The following is a 27727-nucleotide window of genomic DNA, read 5'->3' on the forward strand; positions in this document are numbered from 1 at the left end:
GTGTCTCGTGTCGGGGGCAAGGCTAACATTTATTACCCATCACTGATTGCCCTGGTGAGCCTCTGCCTTGAACTCCATAAAGTATATTACACAAATAATAAAGTGCATTTATGATACGTTAAGTAAACAGCATATTGCTACTGGCGCTTCATACATGATGATCTGCCTGGATGAACCCTTACAAAAACTTTTCCAAGTATCTCCCGACATGTGGTAATAATAAAACTTTACCACACATTAATGAATTGAATTGAATTTATTACCTACATCCATCACATACATATGTAACAATCTTTATGTTACGTCTACATCTTATGTGCAATTTATAGTAATTTGTAATAAGCAGTATGTACAACAGGACAGTCAATATAGGACAGAAATACAATTGTATCAGCATGAATTAATCAGTCTGATGGCTGGGTGGAAGAAGCTGTCCCGGATCCTGTTGGTCCTGGCTTTTATGCTGCGATACCGCTTCCCGGATGGTAACAACTGAAACAGTTTGTGGTCGGGGTGACTCAGGTCCCCAATGATCCTTCAGGCCCTATTTACATACCTGTCTTTGTAAATGTCCTGAATAGTGGGAAGTTCACATCTACAGACGTGCTAGACTGTCTGCACCACTCTCTGTGATTAAGGGAGGTACAGTTTCCATACCAGGCAGTGATGCAGCCAGTCAGGATGCTCTCAATTGTGGCCCCTGTTGAAAGCCCTTGGGATTTGGGGGCCCATACCAAACTTCAACTGTCTGAGGTGAAAGAGGCATTGTTGTGCTTCTTTTTCACCACACAGCCAGTATGTACAGATCACGTGAGATCCTCGCTGATGTTTATGCCGAGGAACTTAAAGCTGTTCACCCTCTCAACCCAGATCCATTGATGTCAATAAGGGTTAGCCTGTCTCCATTCCTCCTGTAATCCACAACCAGCTCCTTTGTTTTTGTGACATTGAGGGAGAGGTTGTTTTCTTGACACCACTGTGTCAGAGAGATGATTTCTTCTCTGTAGGCTGCCTTGTTATTATTTGAGATTAGGCCAATCAAGATAATATCGCCAGCAAATTTAATTAGCAGATTGGAGCTGTGGGTGGTGACACAGTCATGGGTGTACAGACAGTAAAGGAGGGGTCTTAGGACACAGCCCTGAGGGGCATCTTTGTTGAGGGTCAGAGGAGCAGAGGGGAGGGTGCCCACTCTTACTACCTGCCAGCAATCTAACAGGAAGTCCAGGATCCAGCTGCACAAGGCAGGGTGAAGGCCGAGGTCTCTGAGCTTCTTGTCAAACCTGGATGGAATTATGGTGTTGAAGGCTGAACTGTAGTCCAACAACAGCATTGTCACATAAACATCCTTCTTCTCCAGATGTTTACGGATAGTGCGTAGAGCTGTGGCTATTGTGTCATCTGTCGATCAGTTGTGTCAGTAGGTGAATTGTAGGGGGTCCAGTGTGGGTGGTAGCAAGCCGCAGATGTAGCCCTTGACCAGCCTCTCAAAGTATTTGCTTATTATTGAGGTGAGTGTGACAGGATGCCAGTCATTCAGACATGTTACCTTGTCCGTTTTTGGTACGGGGACAATGGTGGATGTTTTGAAGCATGAGGGCACTCTACTCTGGGAGAAGGAGAGATTAAAAATGTCTGTAAACACACCTGCCAGTTGTGCCGTGCACATCCTGTGTAGCCGCTCTGGGAAACCATTGCTAATTTGTAGGACATGAAGGTTCAGATAGCTCAAATGGTATGCACAGTAGTGTGACAGTTAGTATAATTGCTATTACAGCTCAAAGGGCCAAAGTTCAATTCCTGCCACTGTCTGTAAGGAATTTGTATGTTCTCCTTGTGACTGTGAGGTTTTCTCCAGGTGCTCTGGTTTCCTCCCACATTCCAGAAATGTACAGGTTATGAAGTTGATTGGTCACGAGGGTCAAATTGGGCTGTGGGTGGGGCTATTATCGTGCTGTATCTTTAAATAAAAAGTAAATGATTGGACAGTGCGGGCTTGTTGGGCCAGAAAGTCTTGTCGCATCTCTAAATAAAATACAGGTGAAACAAAGAGGAAGCATCCACTGCAATGGAAGTGGTGTTGAATTCATTGCAATTCTTTCACCCAGGTCACCTTCGCCCCCGTGACCCATTCAATTCCTCACCCACCATACCTGACGACAAACACGGGACTTCTCCAGTAGATATTGTTCTATCTTGGCTCCCTCGATGGCCCCTCGCTTGTTAAAATGGATGTCGATATATTTCCCAAAACGACTGGAGTTATCATTCCTGATAGTTTTAGCATTCCCAAAGGCTGTGGGCAGAGGATGAGGGCAGAGCGGTTAGGTCACGACATTAGAATCAAGCACAGTAGCAAAGAGGTTGGCATAACGCTGTACCGTGCCAGCTGTAAGATCAGGGTTCAGATCCTGCCGCTGTCTGCAAGGACTCTGCACGCTTCCCGTGACCGCTTGGGTTTCCTTTGAGTGCTACAGTTCCCCCCACCCCCACATTCCAAAGATGTGCTGGTTAGGGTAGGCGAGTTGTGGGCATGCCTTGCTGGTGTTGGAAGTAGGGTGACACTTATGGGGTGCTCCCAGTACATCCTCGAACAGCATGGTCATTAATGCAATACGATGCATTTCACTGTGTATTTCTATGTACACGTGACAACTAAAGCTAACAGTTCATCTTTAAGTGACACGTTGTGCAAATCAAAAATACAAGAAAATCTGCAGATGCTAGAAATCCGGAGCAACGTATGAAGAACGCTGGAGGAGCTCAGCAGGTCGGGCAGCATCAGTGGAAAAGAGTAAACAGTAGACATTTTGGGCCTAGACCTGACTATTCCTCTTCCTTTCCAGTTCTGATGAAGGGACTCAGCACTAAACATCGACTGCTTAGTGTTTTCCATAGATGCTGCCTGACCTGCTGGATTCCTCTAGCATTATGTGAATGTTGTGAAAACGCTTATTCTCTCTATGCCCAGCTCTGAATTGGTACCTCTGTTTTCAATGGACATGGCAGTGTCTCAATATCAAGGTTACACCAACAAACCTTCCAGAATGGGATTCGCTTCAAGGACTTGCTGCTCGATCCACGAATGCTGGCCGCTGATCGCTGCCAGGAACTGTAGTATCAGCTTTGTGCTCTCCGTTTTCCCAGCACCAGACTCTCCACTAGGAATCCCAAACAAAGGTTAAAATTCATCAGCACAAGAGATTCTGCAAATGTTGGAAATCCAGAGCAACACACACAAAATGCCAGAGAAATTCAGCAGATCAGGTAGCATCTATGGAAATGTTTCTGGCCAAAACTGTTCATCAGGACTGGAAAGGAAGGGGGGAAATGCCAGAATAAGAAGGTGGGGGGGGGGGGGGGGAAGAAGGACAATCCAGAAGGAGATAGGAGAAGCCAGGGGGGCTAGGAGGGGGGGATGAAGTAAGAAACTGGGAGGTGATAGGTGGAAAAGGTGAAGGGCTGAATGAGGAGGAATCTGATAGGAGAGGAGAGTGGACCATGGAATAAAAAGGAGGAAGTTTATCATTTCAGGTAAAGTTCAATTGCTATTATATTCAAACCTTCATCATACCAGTAGAGCAGTCAACATAATCAAAGACTCTACCCACCCTTGACATTTTCCCTTCCCCCTTGGGCAGAAGATACAAAAGCCTGAGAGCACCTACCACCAGGATCAAGGACAGCTTCTATCTCTCTGTTGCATGACTATTGAATGATTGTCTAGTATAACGTGGACTCTCAGCTCCAGTCTGCCTCATTATGATTTGCACATTATTGTCTAAAGGTACTGCACTTTTTCTGTGGTTGTTTTATTCTGCATTCTGTTATTGCTTTACCTTGTCCTACCTCAATCCACTAATGGTCTGATCAGTATGAAGAGAATGCAAGTCGAGCTTTCCACTGTACACATGACATTATTAAACTAATTCCAATTTAGCAAAGATTAGGAACCCAATAACCAAATTTTCATTCACTTATTAAATGGCTGGTAAATTGGTTTAATATTGTCACATGTACTAGGGTACATTGGAAAACTTCATTTTGCATGCCACCTGTACAGATCAATTCATTATAATGGTGCAGTGAGACATTAGAAGGGAAAACAGTAACAGAATGAAGAACTATGTGTCACAGTTGTCTGAAAAGAGGTTGCTGTCCAAGTTGCATGCCATCTTGGACAATGACTCCCATCCACTCCGTAATGTACTGGTTAGGCACAGGAGTACATTCAGCCAGAGACTCATTCCACCTAGATGTAACACTGAGCGTCATAGGAAGTCATTCCTACCTGTGGCCATCAAACTCCACAATTCCTCCCTCGGAGTGTCAGACACCCTGAGCCAATAGGCTGGTCCTGGACTTATTTCCACTTGGCATGATTAACTTATTATTATTGAATTATTTATGGTTTTATATTGCTATATTTCTACACTATTCTTGGTTGGTGTGACTGTAACGAAACCCAATTTCTCTCGGGATCAATAAAGTATGTCTGTCTGTTACAGAGAAAATGCAGGGCAGGCAGATAACAAGGTACCATAGACCGATGGGTCAAGAGTCTATCTTATACAAGAATGTTTGGCTACCCTAGGCAATTTCTAAGGTAAGGACATGTTTGGCACAGCTTTGTGGGCTGAAGGGCCTGTATTGTGCTATAGGTTTTCTTTGTTTCTATGTTTTTCAAAGACACCTCCCACCCCAGACATTCCCACTTCTCACCTCTCCCAGCGGGCAGAAGTCACAGAAACCTGAGCGCACAGAACACCAGGCTCAAGGACAATCTCTATCAGACTCTTGAACAGACTTGTACAGTAAGACAGACTCTTGGCCTCACAATCTACCCCATTATGATCTTGCACTTCATCGTTTACCTGCATTCATTTTCTTTGTAGCTTTTACACTTTATTCTGCATTGTTATTCAGCATCATTATGTGCCTTGTCGTATGACCATAGAACCATAGAACACTACAGCACAGTACAGGCCCTTCAGCCCTCCATGTTGTGCCGACCCATATAATCCTTAAAAAAGTACCAAACCCACACTACCCAAAAACCCTCCATTTTTCTTTCATCCATGTGCCTGTCCAAGAGGCTCTTAAATACCCCTAATGTTTTAGCCTCCACCACCATCCCTGGCAAGTCATTCCAGGCACTCACAACCATCTGTGTAAAAAAACTTACTCCTGACGTCTCCCCTAAACTTCCCTCCCTTAATTTTGTACATATGCCCTCTGGTGTTTGCTATTGGTGCCCTGGGAAACAGGTACTGACTATCAACCCTATCTATGCCTCTCATAATCTTGTAGACCTCTATCGAGTCCCCTCTCATTCTTCTAAGCTCCAAAGAGAAAAGTCCCAGCTCTGCTAACCTTGCTTCATATGACTTGTTCTCCAAACCAGGCAACATCCTGGTAAATCTCCTCTGCACCCTCTCCATAGCTTCCTGATGTGGGCAATCAAGACCCTGATCGTTCTTGGCAAATTTTTCCTATGGAATTGGTTTTTAGTGTCTTTACAAGACAGATGACCTCAGCTATTTGCAATACTCTTCAGAGATTGTCTGCGTGGTGTCGGTGGTTGCATAACCAAGACTTGTGATATGCACCGGCTGCTCATACGACCATCTGATACCTGCTCCCATGGCTTCACGTGATCCTGATGGGGGAGCCAAGCAGGTGCTACACCTTGCCCAAGGGTGACCTGCAGGTTAGTTGAGAGAAGGAGCACCATACACCTTCTTTGGTAGAGATGCATCTCCACCCCACTACCCGAGCACTGATATTGTTTTACCTTATTCTAGCTCAATGCATGGAGTAATGATATGATCTGTTGAAGAGTACTCAAGACAAGCTTATCACTATACCTTGGTACGTGTGATAATAATAAACTAATATCATTGCCCATACGTTTTCCCATAGTGTTAGGGTTGTGCAGGCCAGTTCTAGGACTGTTTATTGGCCACTTTATGATTGATAACACTCAAAGAAGGTCATCATGAGGCTACTGAGTAGTGGTTGCTGACTCACCTTATGATACAGCACTGGTCCTTGCCGTTCCGTTGCATGTTGAAGTAACAGTTATCTGCAATCGCAAAGATATGAGGCGGCATCTCCCCGATCTTCCTGTTGGTGTAGTACCGGATTTGCTCGGCAGTGTAAATGGGCAGTAGTTGATAGGGATTCACCGCCACCAGGATGGAGCCCGTGTACGTCTGAAACAGTCACATTGCGCCCATTACCAGCGGACCTCCAAACTCTGCAACCCTCACTCCTCCTGCAGAGATACACCACTCCGATAACAGGTCCCGCTGCAAACTCCCTATACTACATCAGCAGGGAAACACTCAGATGTTGTTCTGAAGATGGGATTGTATTCAAGTCTATAACATATTGAAAAGCCAAGATAAAGAGTGGATGAGGAGAGGATCTGTCCTATAGTGAGGGAGTCTAGGACCAGAGGGTACAGTTTCAGAAGAGGACACCCCTTTAGAACAGGGATGAGGAGAAATTTCTTTAGCCAGATCGTGGTGAATCTGTGGGATGCATTGCTGCAGGTGGTTGTGGAGATCAAGTCATTGGGTATATTTAAAGTAGAGATTGATAGGTCCTTGAGTAGTAAGATTGTCAAAGGCTACAGGGAGAAGGCAGGAGAATGGGATTGAGAGGGATAATAAATCAGCCATGATGGAATGGCAGAGAAGATCCAATTGATCAAATGGCCTAATTCTGCTAAATGTCTTATGCAAGAGGCAACAGAACTTTGGACTCTGTGTCATAGACCATTATAACACAGAAACAGGCCTTTCAGACCATATACCGGTAGTTAACGTTGAACTTGTTCTGCCTCGTTCCATCAATGCACACCTGGATGATACCCATCTGTACCCCTCCCATCCATGTCCTTATCCAGACTTCTCTTAAATGCAGCAAACAAGCCCCCATCCACCACTTCCGCTGACAGCTCATCCCATGCTCACACCAGCCCCTGAATGAAGACTTGACGACCTCAGTTTCTTCATGGAGTTTGCATGTGTACATTTATTCAACCATGAAGGCAGCCCGTTTCTACTTTCTTAGAAGTCCAAGGAGATTCACCATGAGATTGAAGACTGGAAAACTTCTACAGATGCACAATGGAAACCACTCTGACTGTCTGCATCATAGCCTGGTATAGAAACCCCAATGCACAGGATTGCAAGAGGCTATAGAGGGTGGTGGACTCAGCAAGTTCCATCACAGGTTTAGCTCTCCACACCATCGAGGACGTGAACAAGAGGTGATGTCTCAGGAAGACAGCACCTCTTCTCAATTCTGCCATCAGGCAGGAATTACAGGAGCCTGAAGACCCAAACCTCAAGGTTCAACAACAGCTTCTTCCCCACTACCATCAGGTTCTTAAGCTGATCTGAAAATCCCCAACTCTACCTCGGACCACATTTCCCTCAACTTATATCAATCCCTGTGTTTATTTTGTTGTGTGGACATAACTAACCAGCACAATCCGAATCACAACAGTTTAGCTACACAATAACCATTTTCATCACTTTGCACTCTAATAAACGTTGTTGTTATTTGTTCTACTTGTGTCCTTCCTTATTAAGAACTGAGTTGGGGAGGGTCAGCAACTTTAAATTCCTCGGTGTCCTTATTTCTGAGAAGTGCAATTACAAAGAAAGCACTGCAGCGCCTCCTACTTCCTTAAGAGCTTGCACAGATTTGTCATGACATCCAAACCTTTGACAAACTTCTATAGATTGTGGAGGCATGTATGGAAACACCAATGCTCTTGGACAGAAAATCCTACTAAAAGTAAGGGATATGGCCTTGTCCATCATGGGTAGAGCTGTCCCTACCACTGAGCACTGTCGCAGGGAAGTAGCATCCAGCATTAGGAACCCCCACCACCCAGGCCATGTTCTCTTCTCACTGCTGCCATCAGGAAGAAACAGGAGCCTCAGGATCCTCACCGCCAGGTTCAGGAACAGTTACTAGCTCTCAACCATCAGAGCCTTGAACCAAAGGAGGTAACTTCACTCATCTTCACAGCCCCATCACCAAAATGTTTCCATGACTTATTGACTCACTTTCAAGCACTCTTCATCTCATGTTCTCGATATTATTGCTGATTTATTTATTATTGTTTCTTCTTTTCTATTCGCACAGTTTATTGCCTGGTTGAATTCCTATATGGGCAGTCTTTTATTGATTCTGCTATGGTTATTATTCTGTAGATTTAGCAAGTATGTCCACAAGAAAATGATTCTCAGGATTGTATATGGTGACACTTATGTACTTAGAACTTTTTTTTAAAAATTATTATTTTTTCTTGTGAGCCCTGCTTATATGATGCTATGTGCCTGTAATGCAAGAAGGTGTTTCATTACACCTGTGCATGGATGTGCTTGTGCATAATCAATAAACTCAAATTTATGTCATTTATTTTAAGTTTGTTAACTTGTATTCGTGTTCTACAGTGATGCCTCTCCAAAAACACTAATTGTCATGATGTTTATACCTTGGGTATCAATGCCCATGATAACAAACTTGAATGTGAAACCTGATGGTGAGGGTTTTCCCTCGAGAACTCCTGACTCCTCCCACATCCCAATGACGTGCGGGTTAATTGGTCACCGTAAACGGCTTCTGAGCCGCCAGTGAGAGGTAAAGTCTGGCGGGTGGGGGGGTGCAGGGTGGGTGGGAAGCTGAAGACAGTCAGAAGAACAGATGTCAGATTCCGTGTAAAATGGTTGGCTGATCTTCAGTGTGGGCTGGATGGGTTGAGGAGCATATTTCTGTTCTACAACTCAAGCCTCTGGTGGGGGTGAAACTGGTTGTAGTTTGGTTTGAGTTTCATTTTTTCCATCTGAGCAGATAAATGCTGCACTTGTAAATGGCATTCACAACAAAGGCCTCCATCCGGTTAGTGCCCTCCCCCCCCACACTCTTCCCCTGCTTCCTCGGTCATAACCTTAGTCACAGAAACAGACCCTTCAGCCCATCTATTTCATGCTGGATTTTTAACCTGCCTAGTCCTATCAAACCTCACCTAGCTCTCCATGCATATACTTATCCAAATTTATCTTAAATGTTGAAATAATCCCACATCCATCATTCCCACAGGCAGCTTATTATTCCACACTCTCACCACCCTCTGAGTGAAGACATTCCCCCTCAGGTTTCCCTTAACCATTTCACCTTTCACCTTTAACCTATGACCTCTAGATCTGTTCTCCTAGGTGGCCCTCCCTGCTCCCAATTCATGGGCACACTTTCCCTTTTCTAGAGAAGGAATTCAATCTTTTATCATCCATATATTCTTCTACCCTTTTCAGTTTATGAATATCCTTTAAACACACAAGGCATACAAACCACACCCCTCCAAAAACCAAAATAAAAGCCAGTTGCTGAAGGGCCATGGAGAAATGTTAAATGATCATAATAGTTTATTAAGCTTCGTTTTAACTCTTCGAACCCCAGTAGCACGAGATGGAGAGGTAAGGACGCCCACCACCGACTGAATTCAGCTATGCAGAGCCATGAAATGGTGACTTGGAGAATGCCAGTGCTTATGGATGACTTGGCACCCCTAATGAGATCAGAAACACCAATGCCGATGGTTAGCCATGCAGAGTGCAGCCTTTGAAACATGGACGTGTGGAGTTAATGGTGCGGAAGGCTTTGACGGTGTAACTACGGCTGCTTTCAGCCACGGACGACCATGCACTGCACTTACCCGACTGCCACAGTTTGTCTGTTGGGGGAGAGGAAGCAATGCATTAAAAAGCCAAAGGAGGGGGGAAGATCATCAGGAAAGGACACAGTGTTCGGGGGTGGGGGGGGAGAGAGAAGGAGAACTCTTGTATTTATATAGCAACATTCAATTCTCTCATGGGGTCTAAAAACATTCAGGACAGTTCTCAGAGCAGTCAGGAGATATCTCATCTTAGGCACCAAGGCAGCAGAGACTGCCCACGCACAGAACTTTCAGGAACACTGGCTGGGCACCAAGGAGTTACTGACCACGCAAGGGGAAAAACAGCTTTGTCTGTACCAGTCATGTCTCCCTGATGGTCTAAACAACTTATGCACACTTCCAGGCATGCAACACAACACCGGCCACAATAACCTCCCCTCCCAGATGAGTATCTGCAGTGAGTCAATCATAATAAGGCAGCCAGGCCAGGAAGAAAATCTCAGGCCGAGTACTCAAGTACTCAAGGTACACACCAGCTCACCAATGTCACTTTATGGACATACAACTAATCTATGTATACAAACTATCTTATGTATTTATACTTGCTGTTTATTATTATTATTATTGTGTTCTTTATCTTATTGTACTTTTTGGGCTGCATCAGAGTCAGAGTAAATTATTTCATTCTCCTTTACGCTTGTGTATGGGAAATAACATTAAACAATCTTGAATCTTAGAGTACATCACAATTATCTTGCACAGCCACTGGTGTAACAGAATGCACAGGGGCGCAGGGGGCAAGTTACAGGACTTGCAGCTGTGATTCCAACTATTCAAAAACAAAATTAGAAACCTGTTACTGCAGTCTTAAAGTTAAAAAGCAGAGTGAGGAATAAACAGTCGACATTTCAGGCCAAGACCTTTCATCATTCTATGAAGGTAATAAGATGACTGCTGGATCAGTGTGAAAATGTATCTTCAAAAAGGGGATTAAAGTGGCCTCACTTACCAAGGTCTGGTTCTTAATGACTTCAAGCTACTAACTGTTTCCATTGAGGCAATGAAGGATAAACATTAAATGCTAGCATGGACAGTAATGTCCATGAAGTGGGGCAACAAATAGAAACAGGAGCAATACAAGAGATCACATCTTGAACTGGGACACCATATAGAAGAACAACATATTAAATGGAGATCTCCTTGTGTCTTTCCAGACACCAGCTTCTTACAACCACCCTGGTAGGAAAGGCACTGGGACCAGGAGCATAGGAGACTCGTATAGCCCAGACTCATGAAAATCACAGTCTGGATTTCAGTTATTTTTGATATCTAATCACACCTCTCAGTGAAGAGTGTGAAGTGCTGTTAGATCATGAGCACTTTAAGCAACTCATTTTAAAAGCTGCAAGAACTGCACAAAGTAATCCAAATTCCCAAATTAATATTTCAATACAAAATCATTGCTAAAAATAACAAAAAAAAATGCAGAAAACAGAAAAAAAGATGGTGGAAATAATTAGCAGGTCTGAGAGCATCTGCGGAGAGAGGGGCTGATTTTAAAGACTTTTGCTATTGAGTCCAGCTTCCAAGAGGATGACAACTCTGTCGTGCTTTGGAGGCTTGCATGCCTCAATGATCCAGAGATCTATGTTGGCTTTATACTTTGGCTCTTTTTTGGGGCAACCCATGCCAAACAGGTTAAAGGGGAGAGAGAGACCAAGAGTGGTATTCTTGAGTCTCCACCTGGGACTTGCATAGTAGTTAAGATACTGGCACAATCAAGGAAGCTCTGAACACAAAACAGGGATTGAAATTCAAATATACAAACAAAGGGTGGAAATACACAGCAGGTTAGGCAGCGTCTGCGGAGAGAAAAATAGGGAAAATCTGTCATGTTAAACAGCATTGCCCTTCTCGCGTGCCTCAATCATAGACGCCACCCAAAATGGACTACACTCACATAGATCAAGCGGTCTCGGTAACGGATGAGGAGGTTACGTAGAATTCCTGCTTCATTTAGGTCTCCCAGTCGGATCATGTCTTCCACTCCATGGACGGATGTCGGATGCATGGGCTTAATATTGGTGGCATTCTGTGGTGAGATCCAGTGCTCCTAGAAAAGTGAGTGAAGAGACTAAATGTCCGAGTTTTGCTAAGATAGAACTACTTTGTAACAAAAGGCAGAGATTGATAGGTTCCTGATTAGTAGGAGGGTTTAGTGTTATGGGAGACAGCAGGAGAATGGGATCAGGAAAAAGAAAATCAGCTATGATTGAATGTTGGAGCAGATTTGATAAGCCAAATGGTCTAATTCTGATCCCATGTCTGGTGAACTGCCTGGGACAAGACTGAAGTTCAAAGTACATTTATCAAAGTATGTATACATTGTACAACCTTGAGATTCATCTCCTTTATGGCAGACGCAAAACAAAGAAACCCAAAAGAACCCAAAACAGAGAAAAGTGTCGAACACTGAATGTACAGAGAGAAAAAAAAAGCAAAAAACAATACAAGTAAGCAAATAGCATTCGGAACTGAAGTTTTACAAAAGCCATGAAAGCCAGGCATCACACCAGCCGGAGTAGGCCACAGCCCCAGTTCATCACAGAGATGAGTAAACCTTGAGAGTCCTCAGTACAAGTTGACAGTTATCCATTCTGGTTGACCAGATCCGCTCGAACTCTGCAACTGAAACTGCGACTCAGTCATTGCCACCACTCATGGCATGTCTTCTCTCTTACCATCAGGAAAGTGGTACAGGAATCTGAATACACACAATTTTAGGAACAACTCTGGCATCAGATTTCTGAACCGCCCATCAACGCTACCTCACTATTCCTCTCTTTGCACTATTTATTCATCTGGGCAGTGAGAGTCCTGGCTCTGGTCAATCAGAATGGATAACGACCAACTATTTCTTGTAACTTATAGTAATTTTATGTATTGCACTGTACAGCTGCCACAAAACAACAAATTTCATTGCACGTCTGTGATAATAGAACTGATTCTAGTCTAAAACACTGCAGATTCATTGATATTAAAATATTCCCAAAAGGATCTGCAAATTTGCCTCTATTCATCTCACAGAAAGGCCAATCAAAAGAAAAACCATAATAATTTATCCAATTTATGTTCAAGGAAGAGAGATTTAAGAATACTTACATTCCCTTCGTCATCCACAACCTGAATTTGTCCGGAGTCGCATAACTTCACCACTGCTCCAATTGGAACTTCAAACTCACGGCCGGTCTTCAGATCCAACCAGACATAGTCCCCCTGTGGACACACAAGTCAGAGCATCTCAGGGATTAGCAAATTAAAGTACTGCAGATGCTGAAAATCTGAAGCAAACACAAACATGCTGGGAACACTCAGCAGGTCAGGCAGCATCTGTAGGGAGAAGAAACAGAGTTAGCATTTCAGGTCAACTACCTTTCATCAGACTGAAGACTGAGAAATGAAACATTTTTAGTTGCAGAGAAAAGCAGGAAGAGGGAAGGAGGCAAGAGGAGAACAAAGGGTGGGGGCAATGACCAAGTCAGAGTTTGAGTTTCACAGTACTCACCCATGCTGACCAAATTCCCTAACTGAGCTAGGCCTATTTACTTGTATTTGGCCAATACCCAGCTAAACCTACCCATTGCTGGATTAGAGCACAAAATTGTTATTTTTCCCCACAGTTTAACTTTTCTTACGCTTGCTTAAATTTTGATATAATTACCTATTACAGTACAGTGCAGAAGAGTGTGAACCCTGTAGAATTTCTCCATTTTTGCATAAATGACCTAAAATATGATCAGATCTTCACACAAGTCCTAAAACTAGATAAAGAGAACCCAATTAAATAAATAACAAAAAATTATACTTGTTCATTTATTGATGGAGAAAAATTATCCAATATTATATGTAATTGTTGGAAAATTATGTGAACCTTTGCTTTCAGTAACTGGTGTGACCCCGCCCCCCCCTCCCCCCCCACCTTTATGCAGCAATAACTTCAACCAAACATTTCCGGTAACTGTTGATCAGACCTGCACATCAGCTTGGAGGATTTTTAGACCATTCCTCCTTACAAAACTGCTTCAACTCTGGATGTTGGTCGACTTCCTTGCATGAACTGCTTGCTTCAGGTCCTTCCACAACTTTTCTGCAGGATTAAGGTCAGTCATTGACTCAGCTGTTCCAAAACACAAATTTTCTTTCTAAACCATTCAGATGTTGATTTACTCTCGTCTTCCAGATCATTGTCTTATTATCAAATTTCTATTAAACTTCAGGACACCAACTGCTACCAAGCCAAAGCTGCCAAACACTTCTCATATGTTAACCTCTTCATTGCCTGAATCATCTGCATGAACCTCCTCTGGACTCTCTCCAATGACAACATATCCTTTCTGAGATATGTGGCCCAAAACTTGACAATACTCCAAATGCAGCCTGACTAGTGTCTTTTAAGCCTCAGCATTATCTCCTTGCTTTTATATTCTATTCCCCTTGAAATAAATGCCAACATTGCATTTGCCTTCTTTACCAAAGAGTCAACCTGTAGATTAACCTTCTGGGAGTCTTGCATGAGGACTCCCAAGTCCCTCTGAACCTCTGATGTTTGAACCTTCTCTCCCATTTAGATAAAATTCCGCATTATTGCTCCTTTTACCAAAATGCATTATCATACATTTCCCAACACTATATTCCATCTGCCACTTTTTTACCCATTCTTACAATTTGTCCAAGTCCTGCTACTATTACATTGCTTCCTCATCACTACCTACCCCTCCACTTATCTTCACATCATCCACAAACTTTGCCACAAAGCCATCAATTCCATTATTTAAATAATTGACAAACAATGTGAAAGTAGCAGTCCCAATACTGACCCCTGAAGAACACCACGAGTCACTGGCAGCCAACCAGGAAAGGCCCCCTTTATTGTCACTCCCTGCCTCCTGCCTGTCAACCATTCCTCTATCCATGCCAGTATCTTCCCTGTAACACCAAGGATTTTTTATCTTGTTAAGTAGCCTCATATGTGACACCTGATCAAATGCCTTCTGACAATCCAAGTAAATGACATCCACTGCCTCTCCTTTGCCTACCCTATTTGCTACTTCTTTGAAGAACTCTTAACAGATTTGTCAGGCAATATTTCCCTTTATAGAAACCATACTGACTTTGACTTATTTTATCATTAGTCTCCAAGTACCCTGAAACCTCCTCCGTAATAATAGACTCCCAGCAATGTCCCAACCACTGAGGTTAGGCTAACTGGCCTATAATTTCCTTTCTTTTGCCTTCCTCCCTTCTTAAAGAGTGGAGTGACATTTGCAATCTTATAGACCTCCAGAACCATACCAGAATCAAGTAATTCTTGAAAGATCATGACCAATGCATCCGTTATCTCTTCAGCAACCTCCCTCAGGACTCTGGGATGTAGTCCATCTGGTCCAGGTGACTTATCCCTCCCTCAGGACTCTGGAGTGCAGTCCACCTGGTCCAGGTGACTTATCCACCTTAAGACCTTTCAGTTTTCCCAGCACTTTTTCCTTTGTAATAGCAATGGCACTCGCTCCTGCTCCCCAAGACTCACAGACCTCTGGCACACAGCTAGTGTCTTCCATAGTGAAGACAAATTCAAAGCACTCACTAAGTTCATCTGCCATTTCTTTGTCCCCCCCCCCTTTACTACCTCACCAGCACCATTTTCCAGTGGTCCAATATCAACTCTCACATTCATTTTACTCTTCATATAACTGAAAAAATACTTTTGGCATCCTGCTTTATATCATTGGCTAGTTTGCCCTCATATTTCATCTTTTCTCCTCTTATAGCTTTCTTAGTTACCTTTTGTTGGATTTTAAAAGCTTCCCAATAATCCAACTTCCCCCTCACTTGGCTACCTTATATACCCTTTCTTTGGGTTTTATGCAGTCCTTAATTTCCCTTGTGTCAGCCACGGTTGCCTAGCCCTGCTGTTTGAAAACAACTTCTTCTGTGGGACATATCTATCCTGCACCATGTGAACTGCTCCCAGAAACTTCAGCTGTCTCTGCTCTGCCGTCATCTCTGACAGCACTGTTCTATACATTCTCTGACATTAAACTATAGAACTATCCTTGATTCTGTAGCAAAAAAAAAGCAGCGTCCATCACTGAGAACCCATACCATTCAGGCCATGCTCACTTCTTGCTGCTGCCAATAGGAATGTGATACAGTTGCCTCAGGACTCGCAACAGCAGGTTCAGGAACAGCTATTATCGTTCAACCATCAGACTCTTGAACCAGAAGGGATAATTTCACTGAACTTCAGCTGACCCATCATTGAAATGTTCCCACAACTCCCCTATTGACTCTCCTTCATCTCATGTTCTCAATATTTATTACATCCTCATTTACTATTTCTTTTTTTCATCTTTCCCTTTGTATTTGCACAGGTTTTTTCCTGCACATTGTCTTTTTGGGCGGGGCCTTCCATTTTGTGTTTCTCCTATTTACTCTGATTAACCACAAGAAAAGGGTTGGATATGGTGAGATGTACGTACTTTGATAATAAATTTACTTTGAACTTAGCTCACGCTCTCTCATCCAGGCAGCATCCCGGTGAACCTCTTCTGTAATGGAGTGACTGGAAGTGCATATGGAACACTCCAGCTACAGAATTTTAAATACCAATCTCATATTAGAGGAAATTCTACACAGCCTGGCTTGGGTTACCTGACACAGCCGAGAGTGGTGCAACCAGCAACATGGAGTAGAAATAGTCCCAATTAAATTAATAGTCTTTAGTTTCAAAACAGTGGAGGGTGAAATTGATCCTCTTCTGCCTGTACTAGACATGCGCTCAGTGGCCACTTTATCTTTATGTATCTTTGTACCTAATAAAGTGGACACTGAGCGTATGCCCGTGGTCTTCTGCTGCTGCAGCCCACCCACTTCAAGGTTCTGCACGTTGAGCTTTCAGAGGTGCTCTTCTGTGCACCACTGTTGTAACGTGTGGTTATTTGAGTTACTGTCAGCTTGTACCCAGTCTGACCATTCTCCTCGGACCTCTCATTAACAAGGTGTTTTCACCCACAGAACTGCTGCACACTGGATTTTTTTTGGTACCGTTCTCTGTAAACTGACTGCCGTGTGTGAAAATCCGCCACGACCAGAGTTACTTAGATCACATTTCTTCCCCATTCTGATGTTTGCTCTGAACCTCTTGACCGTGTCTGCATGCTTTTATGCATTGTGTTGCTGCCACATGATTGGCTGATTAGATACTTGTAATAACGAGGTGTACCTAATACAGTGGCCACTGAGTGTATGTTGAACATGTTACATTAACTCTTACATTTGCTTCCATCAACTCTAATTTTTTTTTCCATACATCATCTATACCAACCCTTCAGCTTATGACAAACACAAGCAATTAAATAGAGTACTGTTGGTAATGCAAGATGATCTTTTCCCATGTGTGGGTGTCCTCTCATATGATTAAGGTTTTAGCTTTTAAAATGAACAATGACTTGCAAACTTGTATACAAGAGAAATTAAAGCTGTTCATTGTGGTCATATTACAGAGCCATAGAACAGATCTCAGAAACAGGCCCTTCAGCCCATCAAGTTGGTGCTAAACTGTTATTCTGCCTAGTCCCATCAACCCACACCTGGTCCATTGCCCTCCATACCCCTCCTATCAATGCGAATTATGTAGGCTCTAAAACTGCTAGCCAAAACTGCCTGACAGATTAGGAACACCAGTCTACCCTCCATCACACAGACACAGGAAAAAGGCATGAAAGTTCCCACCCAACCTGCTCATGGGCTGTTTGTTCCACTCACATCAGGGAGGAGGCTACGTAGCATCCACACCAGGACCACCAGGCTCAAAAAGTTATCTTCCCCAAGCAGTAAGGCTGATCAACACCTCCACCCACTAACCCACCCTACCACACACCCAACCACCACTACTTTATCATTTCCTGTCAGAGTCACCTTATGTACAGACACTCCTGTGCCTAGTGTCACTCTATGGACATACAATGTATACAAGCTATCTTATAAATTTATATTATTGTATTTTTTATTTTTTTTATCTTAATACATTTTATTTGTGCTGTATCAGATCTGGAGCAACAATTATTTTGCTTTCCTTTACACTTGTTTTTACACATGACATTAACCCATCTTCAATATTGAACCCAAACAGATGCTAGAAATCCAGAGCAACACCCTCAAAATGCTGGAAGAACTCAACAGGTTGGGCAGCATCTTTGAAGAGGAATAAACAAGGCCGCGACCCTTCATTACGACTGGAAAAGAAGGGAGAAGAAGCCAGAATAAGTTGGGGGGAGGGGAGAAATGTACAAGTTAGCAGGTGATAGGTGAGACCAGGTGAGGGGGGGGAAGGTGGGTCGGTGGGGAAAGTGGGGGGGGGGGGGGCCAATGGCACGAGAAGCTGCAAGGCAATAGGTGGAAAAGGCAAAGGGCTGAGGGAATCTTATAGCAAAGGAGAGTGGACCATGGGAGAAAGGGAAGGAAGAGGGGGACTAGAGGGAAAGAGATAAAAGGGGAGCAAGAATGTAGAATGGAATGAGAGAAAGGGGATGGTGGAGAAGTGACTCGAAGTTAGAGAAATTGATAATCATGATATCAAGTTTGAGGCTACCCAGATGAAATATGAGGCGTTGCCTCTCCAACCCAAGAGTGGCTTCATTAGGACTGTAGAAGGGGAAGAAATAGGAATGAGAAGCAGCATCAAATTTGGTGGTCATTAGGAAACCCCATGTTTGTGGCATTTTGAGTGGTTCTTCAATCTGCGTTGGGACTCACTGATGTAGAGGCTGCTTGGGGAGCATCATATACAGTAGATGACTCCAACAGACTTGCAGACTCTCTGCTAATGGTTCTAATTATCACTTAGAGTTCAGTACTGGTAGCTCTTTCTGTTCCTGCTGACCATCCTCCAGTAGCTGTCTCCAACCTTATCAATACCTACCCAAATCACTCCATCCGAGTCTCTTCTCGCTCTCTGCCTCCAGCTATCCCACCTGCCTCTATCTCCCAATTCCACCAGACTCAAACTCACCATCATGTCTCACGCCTCTTCAGTCCACTAATCACCTCTGGCTCATCTCACCACTCCCCCTCTCCCCTTTGTACTGACCATCTCCCCGTTCAGCCCTGGTGTTGGGTTTCAATCTGAAATGGTGACAATTCCTCTCCCGCATAGGTACTACTCAGCCCACTGATTTCCTCCAGCTCATTCGTTACTTCATATTCCAGGATCCGTAGCTGTTAGTGCGATGCTCCTGAGTTCAGTCCCTGCCGCCCTCCACAGGGATCTTCTACCTTACCCCAGTGACTGCATGGATTTCCACCGGGTGCTCTGGTTTCCTCCCTCTTTCTAAAGACCTACAGCTAAGTGTTAGTGTGCCCACAACTCACTATGTTGGTGCCAGAAGTGTGGTGACACTTGCAGCAAAATACTTGCTGATTCGATTTGACACAAACACTATGTTGCCATGTACACATGACAAATAAAGCGAATCTTTAAGAACTTCAGTTTTTAAATTGTGTCTCTTCAGTTCCAACGCTTTGCTCCTGATGTAATGTGCACAAGATGCTGGAGGAACTCAGCAGGTCAGACAGTATCTATGGAGTCCAATAAACAGTCGGCATTTCAACCCAAGATCTTTCTGTGACCACTTCAGAGGAGGGAAAAAAAAACCCTAGACCGCTCAACCTTTCCTCATGAGATATGCCCTTGAATCCAGGCAGTGGCCTGGTAAATCTCTGCACCATCTCTACATCCTTCCCATAATTAGGTGACCAGAAATGAACACAATAATCCAAGTGCAGTCTAACTAGAATTTCATAGAGTTGCAACAGTACCTTACAGGTCTTGAACTCAATCCCCCAATTATCAGAGGCTAGTACATAATACACCTTTCTAACCAACCTTGTATTTGTAGTTAGTGTGGTAAAGGCAACACATGGCGTATTTGCTTTCATGGGTCAGGACATGATATACAAGAGTAAGGGAGTCATGATACAGGTGCATAGAGCATGGAAATAGGTTCTTCATCCTAAGTAGCAGCTGTATAAAACTTTGGTTAGGTCTCATTTGAATACTAAACGGACACATTACAGGAAGGATGTAGGATTCCCTGAAGATTAATTTGCAGGTTGTGTCGGTGGGGAGGAAAACAAGTGCAATCTTAGCATTCATTTCAAGAGGTCTAGAATATAAAAGCAAGGATGTAATGTTGAGCCTGTAAAAGGTATGGGGAAGCCGCTTATCCAAGAAAGGACGTGCTGATATTGGAGAGGATTCAGAGGAGGTTCACGAGAATGATTCCAGGTATCTAAGTGTTACCATATGAGGACTGATAGGACCATATGGACCTATACTCACTGGAATTCAGAAGAAAGAGGGAAAGCTCATTGAAACATATCGTATGTTGAAAGCCCTCAATGAAGTGCGTGGAAGGTCACGTTTGACAAATCTTATTGAATTTCTTGAAGAGGTTACTAGGAAAGTTGGCGAGGGTAAAGCCGTGGATATTGTCTATATGGACTTCAGTAAGGCCTTTGACAAGGTTCCTTACCGAAGGTAAGTTAGGAAGGTTCAATCTTTAGGTATTAATATTGAAATAGTAAAATGGATTCAACAGTGGCTGGATGGGAGATGCCAGAGAGTAGTGGTGGATAACTGTTTGTCAGGTTGGAGGCCGGTGACTAGTGGTGTGTCTCAGGGATCTGTACTGGGCCCAATGTTGTTTGTCATATACATTAATGATCTGGATGATGGGGTGGTAAATTGGATTAGTAAGTATGCAGATGATACTAAGATAGGTGGTGTTGTGGATAATGAAGTAGGTTTTCAAAGCTTGCAGAGAGATTTAGGCCAGTTAGAAGGGTGGGCTGAATGATGGCAGATGGAGTTTAATGCTGATAAGTGTGAGGTGCTACATTTTGGCAGGACTAATCAAAATAGAACATACATGGTAAATGGTAGGGCATTGAGGAATGCAGTAGAACAGAGTGATCTAGAAATAATGGTGCATAGTTCCCTGAAGGTGGAATCTCATGTGGATAGGGTGGTGAAGAAAGCTTTTGGTATGCTGGCCTTTATAAATCAGAGCATTGAGTATAGGAGTTGGGATGTAATGTTAAAATTGTACAAGGCATTGGTGAGGCCAAATTTGGAGTATTGTGTACAGTTCTGGTCACCAAATTATAGGAAAGATGTCAACAAAATACAGAGAGTACAGAGGAGAGTTACTAGAATGTTATCTGGGGTTCAGAACCTAAGTTACAGAGAAAGGTTGAACAAGTTAGGTCTTCTTTGGAGCGTAGAAGGTTGAGGGGGGACTTGATAGAGGTATTTAAAATTATGAGGGGGATAGATAGAATTGATGTGGATAGGCTTTTTCCAGTGAGGGTAGGGGAGATTCAAACAAGAGGACATGAGTTGATAGTTGGGGGCAAAAGTTTAGGGGCAACATGAGGGGGAACTTCTTTACTCAGAGAGTGGTAGCTGTGTGGAATGAGCTTCCAGTAGAAGTGGTAGAGGCAGGTTCGTTATTGTCATTTAAAAAAAAAATTGGATAGGTATATGGACAGGAAAGGAATGGAGGGTTATGGGCTGAGTGCAGGTCGGTGGAACCAGGTGAGAGTAAGCGTTTGGCACGGACTAGAAGGGCTGAGATGGCCTGTTTCCATGCTGTAATTGTTATATGGTTATAAGTGGAGATGGACAGGATGTTTTCTATGGTGGGGGACTCTTGGACCAGAGGGCACAGCCTCAGAATGGAGGGACATTTATTTCGAACTGAGATGAGGAGGAACTTCATTAGCCAGAGAGTGATGAACCTGTGGAATTTGTTGTCACAGGCAACTGTGGAAGCCAGGTCACTGGGTATATTTATGGCGATAGATTCCTGTTAGTCAGGGTGTGAAGGGAGGAGATTGAGGCTGAAAAGGAAACGGATCTGCCATGATGAAAGGGCAGAGCAGACTCAATGGACCAAATGGCCCAATTCTGCTCCTGTATGTTATGGAAGCTTTTGAATGGGTACAGAAGAGGTTCACCAGGGTTCCTGCATTAGAGGGCATGAGCTGTAAGGAGAGGTTGGACATATTTGAACTACTTTCTTTGGAGCAGAGGTCAAAAGGGGACTCAAAGGCTGATAAGATGACGAGGGTCAATAAGAAAGGAAGGGGTGGACAGTCAGAATCTTTTCCCCCCAGGGTGGAAATGTTAAACACTAGACTTGTATTTAAGACGAGAGGGAAAAGGCTTAAAGGGTGATAGGCAGAGCATGATTCTTTTACACACTCAACATGGAGAGTACCTGGAACGGGCAACCAGAGACGGTGGTGGAAGCAGGTATGATTGCACCATTTCAGAAGCTTTCAGATGGACGATATACATTATGTCCTTGATATTTATTGCTTATTTATAATTATTTTTCTTGTTGTATTTGCAGTTTGTCGTCTTCTGCAGTCTGGCTGAACACCCAAGTTGCAGGTTCTTTCATAAAGCTATTCTTCTACAGATTTATTGAGTATGCCCACAAGAAAATGAATCTGAAAGTTGTATATGGCCACATTTAATAAATTTATTTTGAACTTTGATATAGAATATTTACAGGCAAAAGACGTTTAGCTTAATTCAGCATCATGCTCACCACAGACATTGTGGGCTGAAGAGCTTGGTCCTGTGTTGTTCAATGGGCTGAGCCTACAATCCTCTTTCACTCAAGTTCATTGTCCGAAAACTGTATACATTCATACCACCAAATGAAACAATGTTCCTCTGGACTAGGAGCACAACGCAACACATAAAGTAACATTAATTAACAAATAATAAACTATATTCCAGAAGACCGACATTTAGCACAAGGTGTATTTATTTCACAAGTTAAAAAGTTAACAGTATAGTGCTACTGGTGTTTCATAAGCCTGGATGTTAGTAGGGAGTTCAGTAGTCTCACAGCCTGGGGGAAGAAGCTGCTTCTCATTCTAAATATCCTTGCCCCAATGCTATGGTACCTCCTGCCCGAAGGTAGCCAAGGTTCTTTCCCTACCATCCCACAATCTACTTGACCCCTTACCATCAGACAGCAGGGACCATAGTTTTGCTTAATCTAACTAGGCAACAAGACACAAAACAAGCTGTGAAACACAACGGACATTATTGGAGAACTTTTGTCCCCATGGACACACTGTACTTACTGGAAGCAATGTGTGCTGGTATTTGAACACTTGGTTGACATTACGTAGCAGTGCCCATTTTCCCTCGTCTTTTTGATACACGTCACTGTCCACTCCGCTGCGCGTGTACATTTTCCAGAAAGACTCCCCTTCACCCTCCAGCTGATCCAAACTGCTGTTCCAACACTTAATCCACACACAAGAGACTTCTACAACACACAACTGTTTCAGGGTGAGACCAACATCATCAGGGGCAGAAGGGCAGAGCCAGCACACCAGAGATCTTCAGCCAAGGACATCCCATTCCAGAAAAAGATACCGGTAATTGGTCACAGGAACTCAAAAAAGCTTATTCCCAAATGTGACAACAGGAGTACAGCACATAACATCACGTTAGAGGGGTTTAAAATCCGGGAAACTCATTCTTGACTTTCAGAAGTCCTGAGTCCTGGAGCATTTAACCACGTTGAGCCAACCTCGAAAGTGAGCTGTACTTCTCCCTCTGTTGCAAATCTTTGCCCAGCTGTCCTCGGGGGATTTGTTGAATAAAGACCAAACCAGTCAGGTGGCTGAAGCAGTCTGGTGACTTATAAACCAAACTCCAAGTTGTAACTGGCACTCATTAATCCATTAAACACCACCACACAGCAAACATTCATGCATTAATGTAGGAACCCGATCGCAACAACCTTGAAGCTACTCTTGCCATCTGCCGTGGGAACCGAAGGAAGATGAGAGAGGCATTAATATACAAGGGAGCGATCCTGAGCTAATGATAAGAGCATCATGAATCATTTATAGCATCTGGTCTTTGGTGCTTCTCTTAATCAGAGTAAGAATTTCTGAGGAGCTAGTCAAGGGTTGCCAAAGGCCAACTTGCTCTTTGATTGGACCTTTGAGTATTGGTGGTCGTCCAATAATTAATGCGGCAAGAATGAACACAAAGAGTGTTCAATTCATAGAATTTACTCCCCAGCATTAAAATTTTAGATGCAGTATTTCATTATACTGCTGTCTACCCCATTACTGTTGGAAGGCAAATGGAGATAACGTGCTGAATGGAGTCACATCCACCTTCCAGTACTCAATCCAATTCAAGGACATCAGTCATAGAGCACTACAGTGCAGAAACAGGCCTTTCAGCCCATCTAGTTCATGCTGAACAACTATTCTGCCTAGTTCCATTGACCCACACTGGACCATAGCCCTCCATACCCCTCCCATCCATGTACTTATCCAAACTTGTCTTAAATGTAGTAGTCAAACCCATGACCACCACACCTTCTAGTAGCAATCATCTTCATCATGTGACTAACTCTGTAGGCTCACTTTGTAACTCTGCCTCATTATTGCTCTTCTGTGGTCAAATTCTTATCCTCCAAACTCCCCCATTTTCCCCTCTCAACCTCACTTTCCTGCCTTCTCCCCATAACCCTTTTTGCTCTTACTGATCAAGAACCCATCATCCTCTGCTTCAAATATACCCAATGACTTCACCTCCACAGCAGTCTGTGGCAATAAATTCTACAAATTCACCATACTTCGGTTCATGAAATTACTCCTCATCATCATTCTAAAGGGATATCTTGTATTCTCTGGTCCTAGACACTCCCACTATTAGAAACATCCTCTCCACATCCATTCTATCTAGGCCTTTCAATATTCGATAGGCCACCTCATTCTTTTGAACTCCAATGAGTACAGGCCCAGAGCCATCAAACAGTGCTCATACATTAAAACTTTCACTCCCAGAATCATTCTCGTGAACCTCCTCTGAACCCTCTCCAATGCCACCACATTAAATCCGGAGCCCAAAACTGCTAACAATAATCCAAGTGCAGTTTGACCAGTGCCTTTTAAAGCCTCAGCATTACATCCTTGCTCTTATATCCTGGTCCTTTTGCAATGAATGCTAACATTGCATTTATTATAGGAAGTGAGGAACTCGATAAAATCACTATCACTGAAGAGATAGTGATGAGCAAACTAGAGGGCCTGGAGATAGACAAGTCCCCTGGTCGTGATGGGATGCATCCCAGGGTGCTGAGGGAACTGGCGGAGGTTATAGTAGATGAGTTGATAATCATTTACCAAAACTATCTAGACTCTGGGCAACTCCCAGTAGATTGGAAGACAGCAAATGTCATGTCACTTTTTTAAAAAAAGGATGTAGGTAAAAGACGGGCAACTATAGGCCAGTTAGCTTAACGTCTGTAGTCGGGAAAATGCTGGAAGCTGTCATTAAGGAAGAAATAGCGAAACATTTAGAAAGGAGCGGTTCCATTAAACAGGCAGAACATGGATTCAGAAAGGGCAGGTCCTGTTTGACAAACTTACTGGAGTTCTTTGAGGTCATAATGAGTGCAGTGGATAGAGGGGAACAGGTGGATGTCGTATACATGGATTTCCAGAAGGAGTTCAATAAGGTGCCACATAAGAGACATAAATAAGATACGGGTGCATGGAGTCGGAGGAAGAGAGTTGGTATAAATGGGTGTTTCTCCGGTTGGCAGTCAGTGGTGAGTGGGGTGCCGCAGGGGTTGGTGCTGGGCCCGCAGCTGTTTACCATTTACATTGATGATTTGGAAGAGGGGACTGAGTGTAGTGTAGCAAAATTTGCTGATGACACTAAACTGAGTGGAAAAGCAAATTGTAGAGAGCATGTGGAGAGTCTGCAGAGGGATATAGATAGGTTAAATGAGTGTGCCAAGGTCTGGCAGATGGAATACAATGTTGGTAATTGCAAGATCATCCACTTTGGAAGGAATAATAGAAGAGCAGATTATTATTTAAATGGTGAAAGATTGCAGAATACTGTTGTGCAGAGGGACTTGGGAGTGCTTGCTCATGAATCGCAAAAAATTGGCTTGCAGGTACAACAGGTTATTAAGAAGGCAAACGGAATGTTGGCCTTCTTTGCTAGAGGAATTGAATTCAAGAGCAGGGAGGTCATGCTGCAACTATACAGGGTTATAGGTGAGGCTGCACCTGGAGTACTGTGTGCAGTTCTGCTCTCCATACTTGAGGAAGGATATACTGGCTTTGGAGGCAGTGCAGAGGAGGTTCACCAGGTTGATTCCAGGGATGAAGGGGTTAACCTATGAGGAGAGATTGAGTCGCCTGGGACTATACTCTCTGGAGTTCAGAAGGATGAGAGGGGATCTTATAGAAACATACAAAATTTTGAAAGGGATAGATAAGATAGAAGTAGGAAAGTTGTTTCCGTTGGTGGGTGAGACTAGAACTAGGGGACATTGCCTCAAGATTCAGGGAAGAAGATTTAGGACACAGATGTGGAGAAACTTTTTTTTCCCCCAGAGAATGGTGAATCTGTGGAATTCTCTGCCCAGGGAAGCAGTTGAGGCTTCTCCACTAAATATATTTAAGAAACAGCTAGATAGGTTTTTACATAGTAAGGGAATTAAGGGTTATGGGGAAAAGGCAGGTAGATGGAGCTGAGTTTACGGACAGATCAGCCATGGTCTTATTGAATGGTGGGGCAGGCTCAATGGGCCGGATGGCCTACTCATGCTCCCATTTCTTATGTTCTTGCTATCAACTCAATCTACAAATTAACATTTAGGAAATCCTTCATAAGGGTTCAGAAGTCCTTTTGCATCACTGATTACTTCTGGTTTATAAAATAGGTAGACATTTATTCTTTCCACTGAACTGCATGATCATACATTTCCTTACACTGTATTCCATCTGCCACTTCCTTACCTATTCTTCTAATCTCTCCGAATCCTTATGCAGACTCCCAGCTTCCTCAACACTACCTGCTCCTCCACCCATCTTTAACGCAATGTGAAAACTAGCAGATGCAATACCAACACCCCACAGAACTATAATGACTCCAGCACCGCTAATCATTCCTCAGGAACTCCCTCCCTACATTATTCCAATTCTCTTCCTCTCTTTTCAAAACAAACTTCTGGTCTCAAGCTCCACAACTTGTGGCTTGACATCCAATTTTAAACATGCAAACTAAAGAGCCCAAGTTGGCCAATGTGACCAATAGATTTAATTTAGCTATTTAAGACCATAAAATATAGGAATAGAATTAGGCCACTTGGCCCATCAAGACTGATTTCATCATTTCATCATGGCTGATTCATTTCCCTCCCAGCCCCAATCTCCTGCCTTCTCCCCGTATCCCTTCACGTCCTGACTAATCAAGAATCTATCAACCTCTGCTTTAAATATATCCAATGACTTGGCCTTCACAACCATCTGTGGCAATGAATTCTACAGATTCATCACTGTGGCTAAAGAAATTCCTGCTCATCTCTACTCTAAATGGACATCCCTCTATTCTGGGGCTGTGTTCTCTGGTCTTAGACTCCTCCAGCATTGGAAAGATTCACTCCACATCCATTCTATAGAGGCCTTTCAAAATTTGATAGGTTTCATTGAGATGCCCTCTTCATTCTTCTGAACTCCAGAGAATACAGGCCCAGAGCCATCAATTGCTCCTCATAAAATCTTGACCTACCTGGTGTTTGATATCTGAGAAGCACATTGAAGCATTTGCACTATTAAGGGTATTTTTCAGAGAAAAGGCGGTAGTAGTGTGATTACTCAAGTCGAGTATGATGTTCCTCTAATGGAGAATACCTGTGCATGACTTTGTTTAATGGGGAGGCTGATACATAGGCAGCCATCATACGATTCTTGACAGATTGGGGTCAGGATCCAGTGGCATGGAGTACAAGATGACTGGGGACCCTTCACCACTGCGGCCTTCCTCCGCCTTCACTGTTGCTGTGATGTGTCATCATCTTCCAGCAGCTCTACTGTTGAGGTTTTGGTTGGATCAGTCTTTTT

At 43.4% G+C, this 27727-nt stretch overlaps 1 protein-coding gene across 3 annotated transcripts in view; it reads right to left on the reverse strand.

Moving 5' to 3' along the window:
* myo7aa (myosin VIIAa) overlaps window positions 1-27727 on the reverse strand; it is a 274145-nt gene that overhangs the window by 162830 nt on the left and 83588 nt on the right. The window contains exons 1-7 of one of the 3 annotated variants that reach the window (XM_073044263.1): window positions 22922-23388; window positions 12860-12973; window positions 11658-11810; window positions 9737-9754; window positions 6031-6215; window positions 3040-3161; window positions 2154-2296 (exon numbers count right to left, since the gene is read on the reverse strand). In XM_073044263.1, the coding sequence (XP_072900364.1) occupies window positions 2154-2296; window positions 3040-3161; window positions 6031-6215; window positions 9737-9754; window positions 11658-11810; window positions 12860-12973; window positions 22922-23032 (846 nt within the window). In that variant the 5' untranslated portion in view covers window positions 23033-23388. Of the gene's footprint in view, window positions 1-2153; window positions 2297-3039; window positions 3162-6030; window positions 6216-9736; window positions 9755-11657; window positions 11811-12859; window positions 12974-22921; window positions 23389-27727 lie in introns of those variants that run through there. The other 2 variants (XM_073044265.1, XM_073044264.1) reach the window with 2 other exon arrangements.

The sequence above is a fragment of the Hemitrygon akajei genome, chromosome 4 (assembly GCF_048418815.1).
Source record: "Hemitrygon akajei chromosome 4, sHemAka1.3, whole genome shotgun sequence".
Classification (NCBI taxonomy): domain Eukaryota; kingdom Metazoa; phylum Chordata; class Chondrichthyes; order Myliobatiformes; family Dasyatidae; genus Hemitrygon; species Hemitrygon akajei.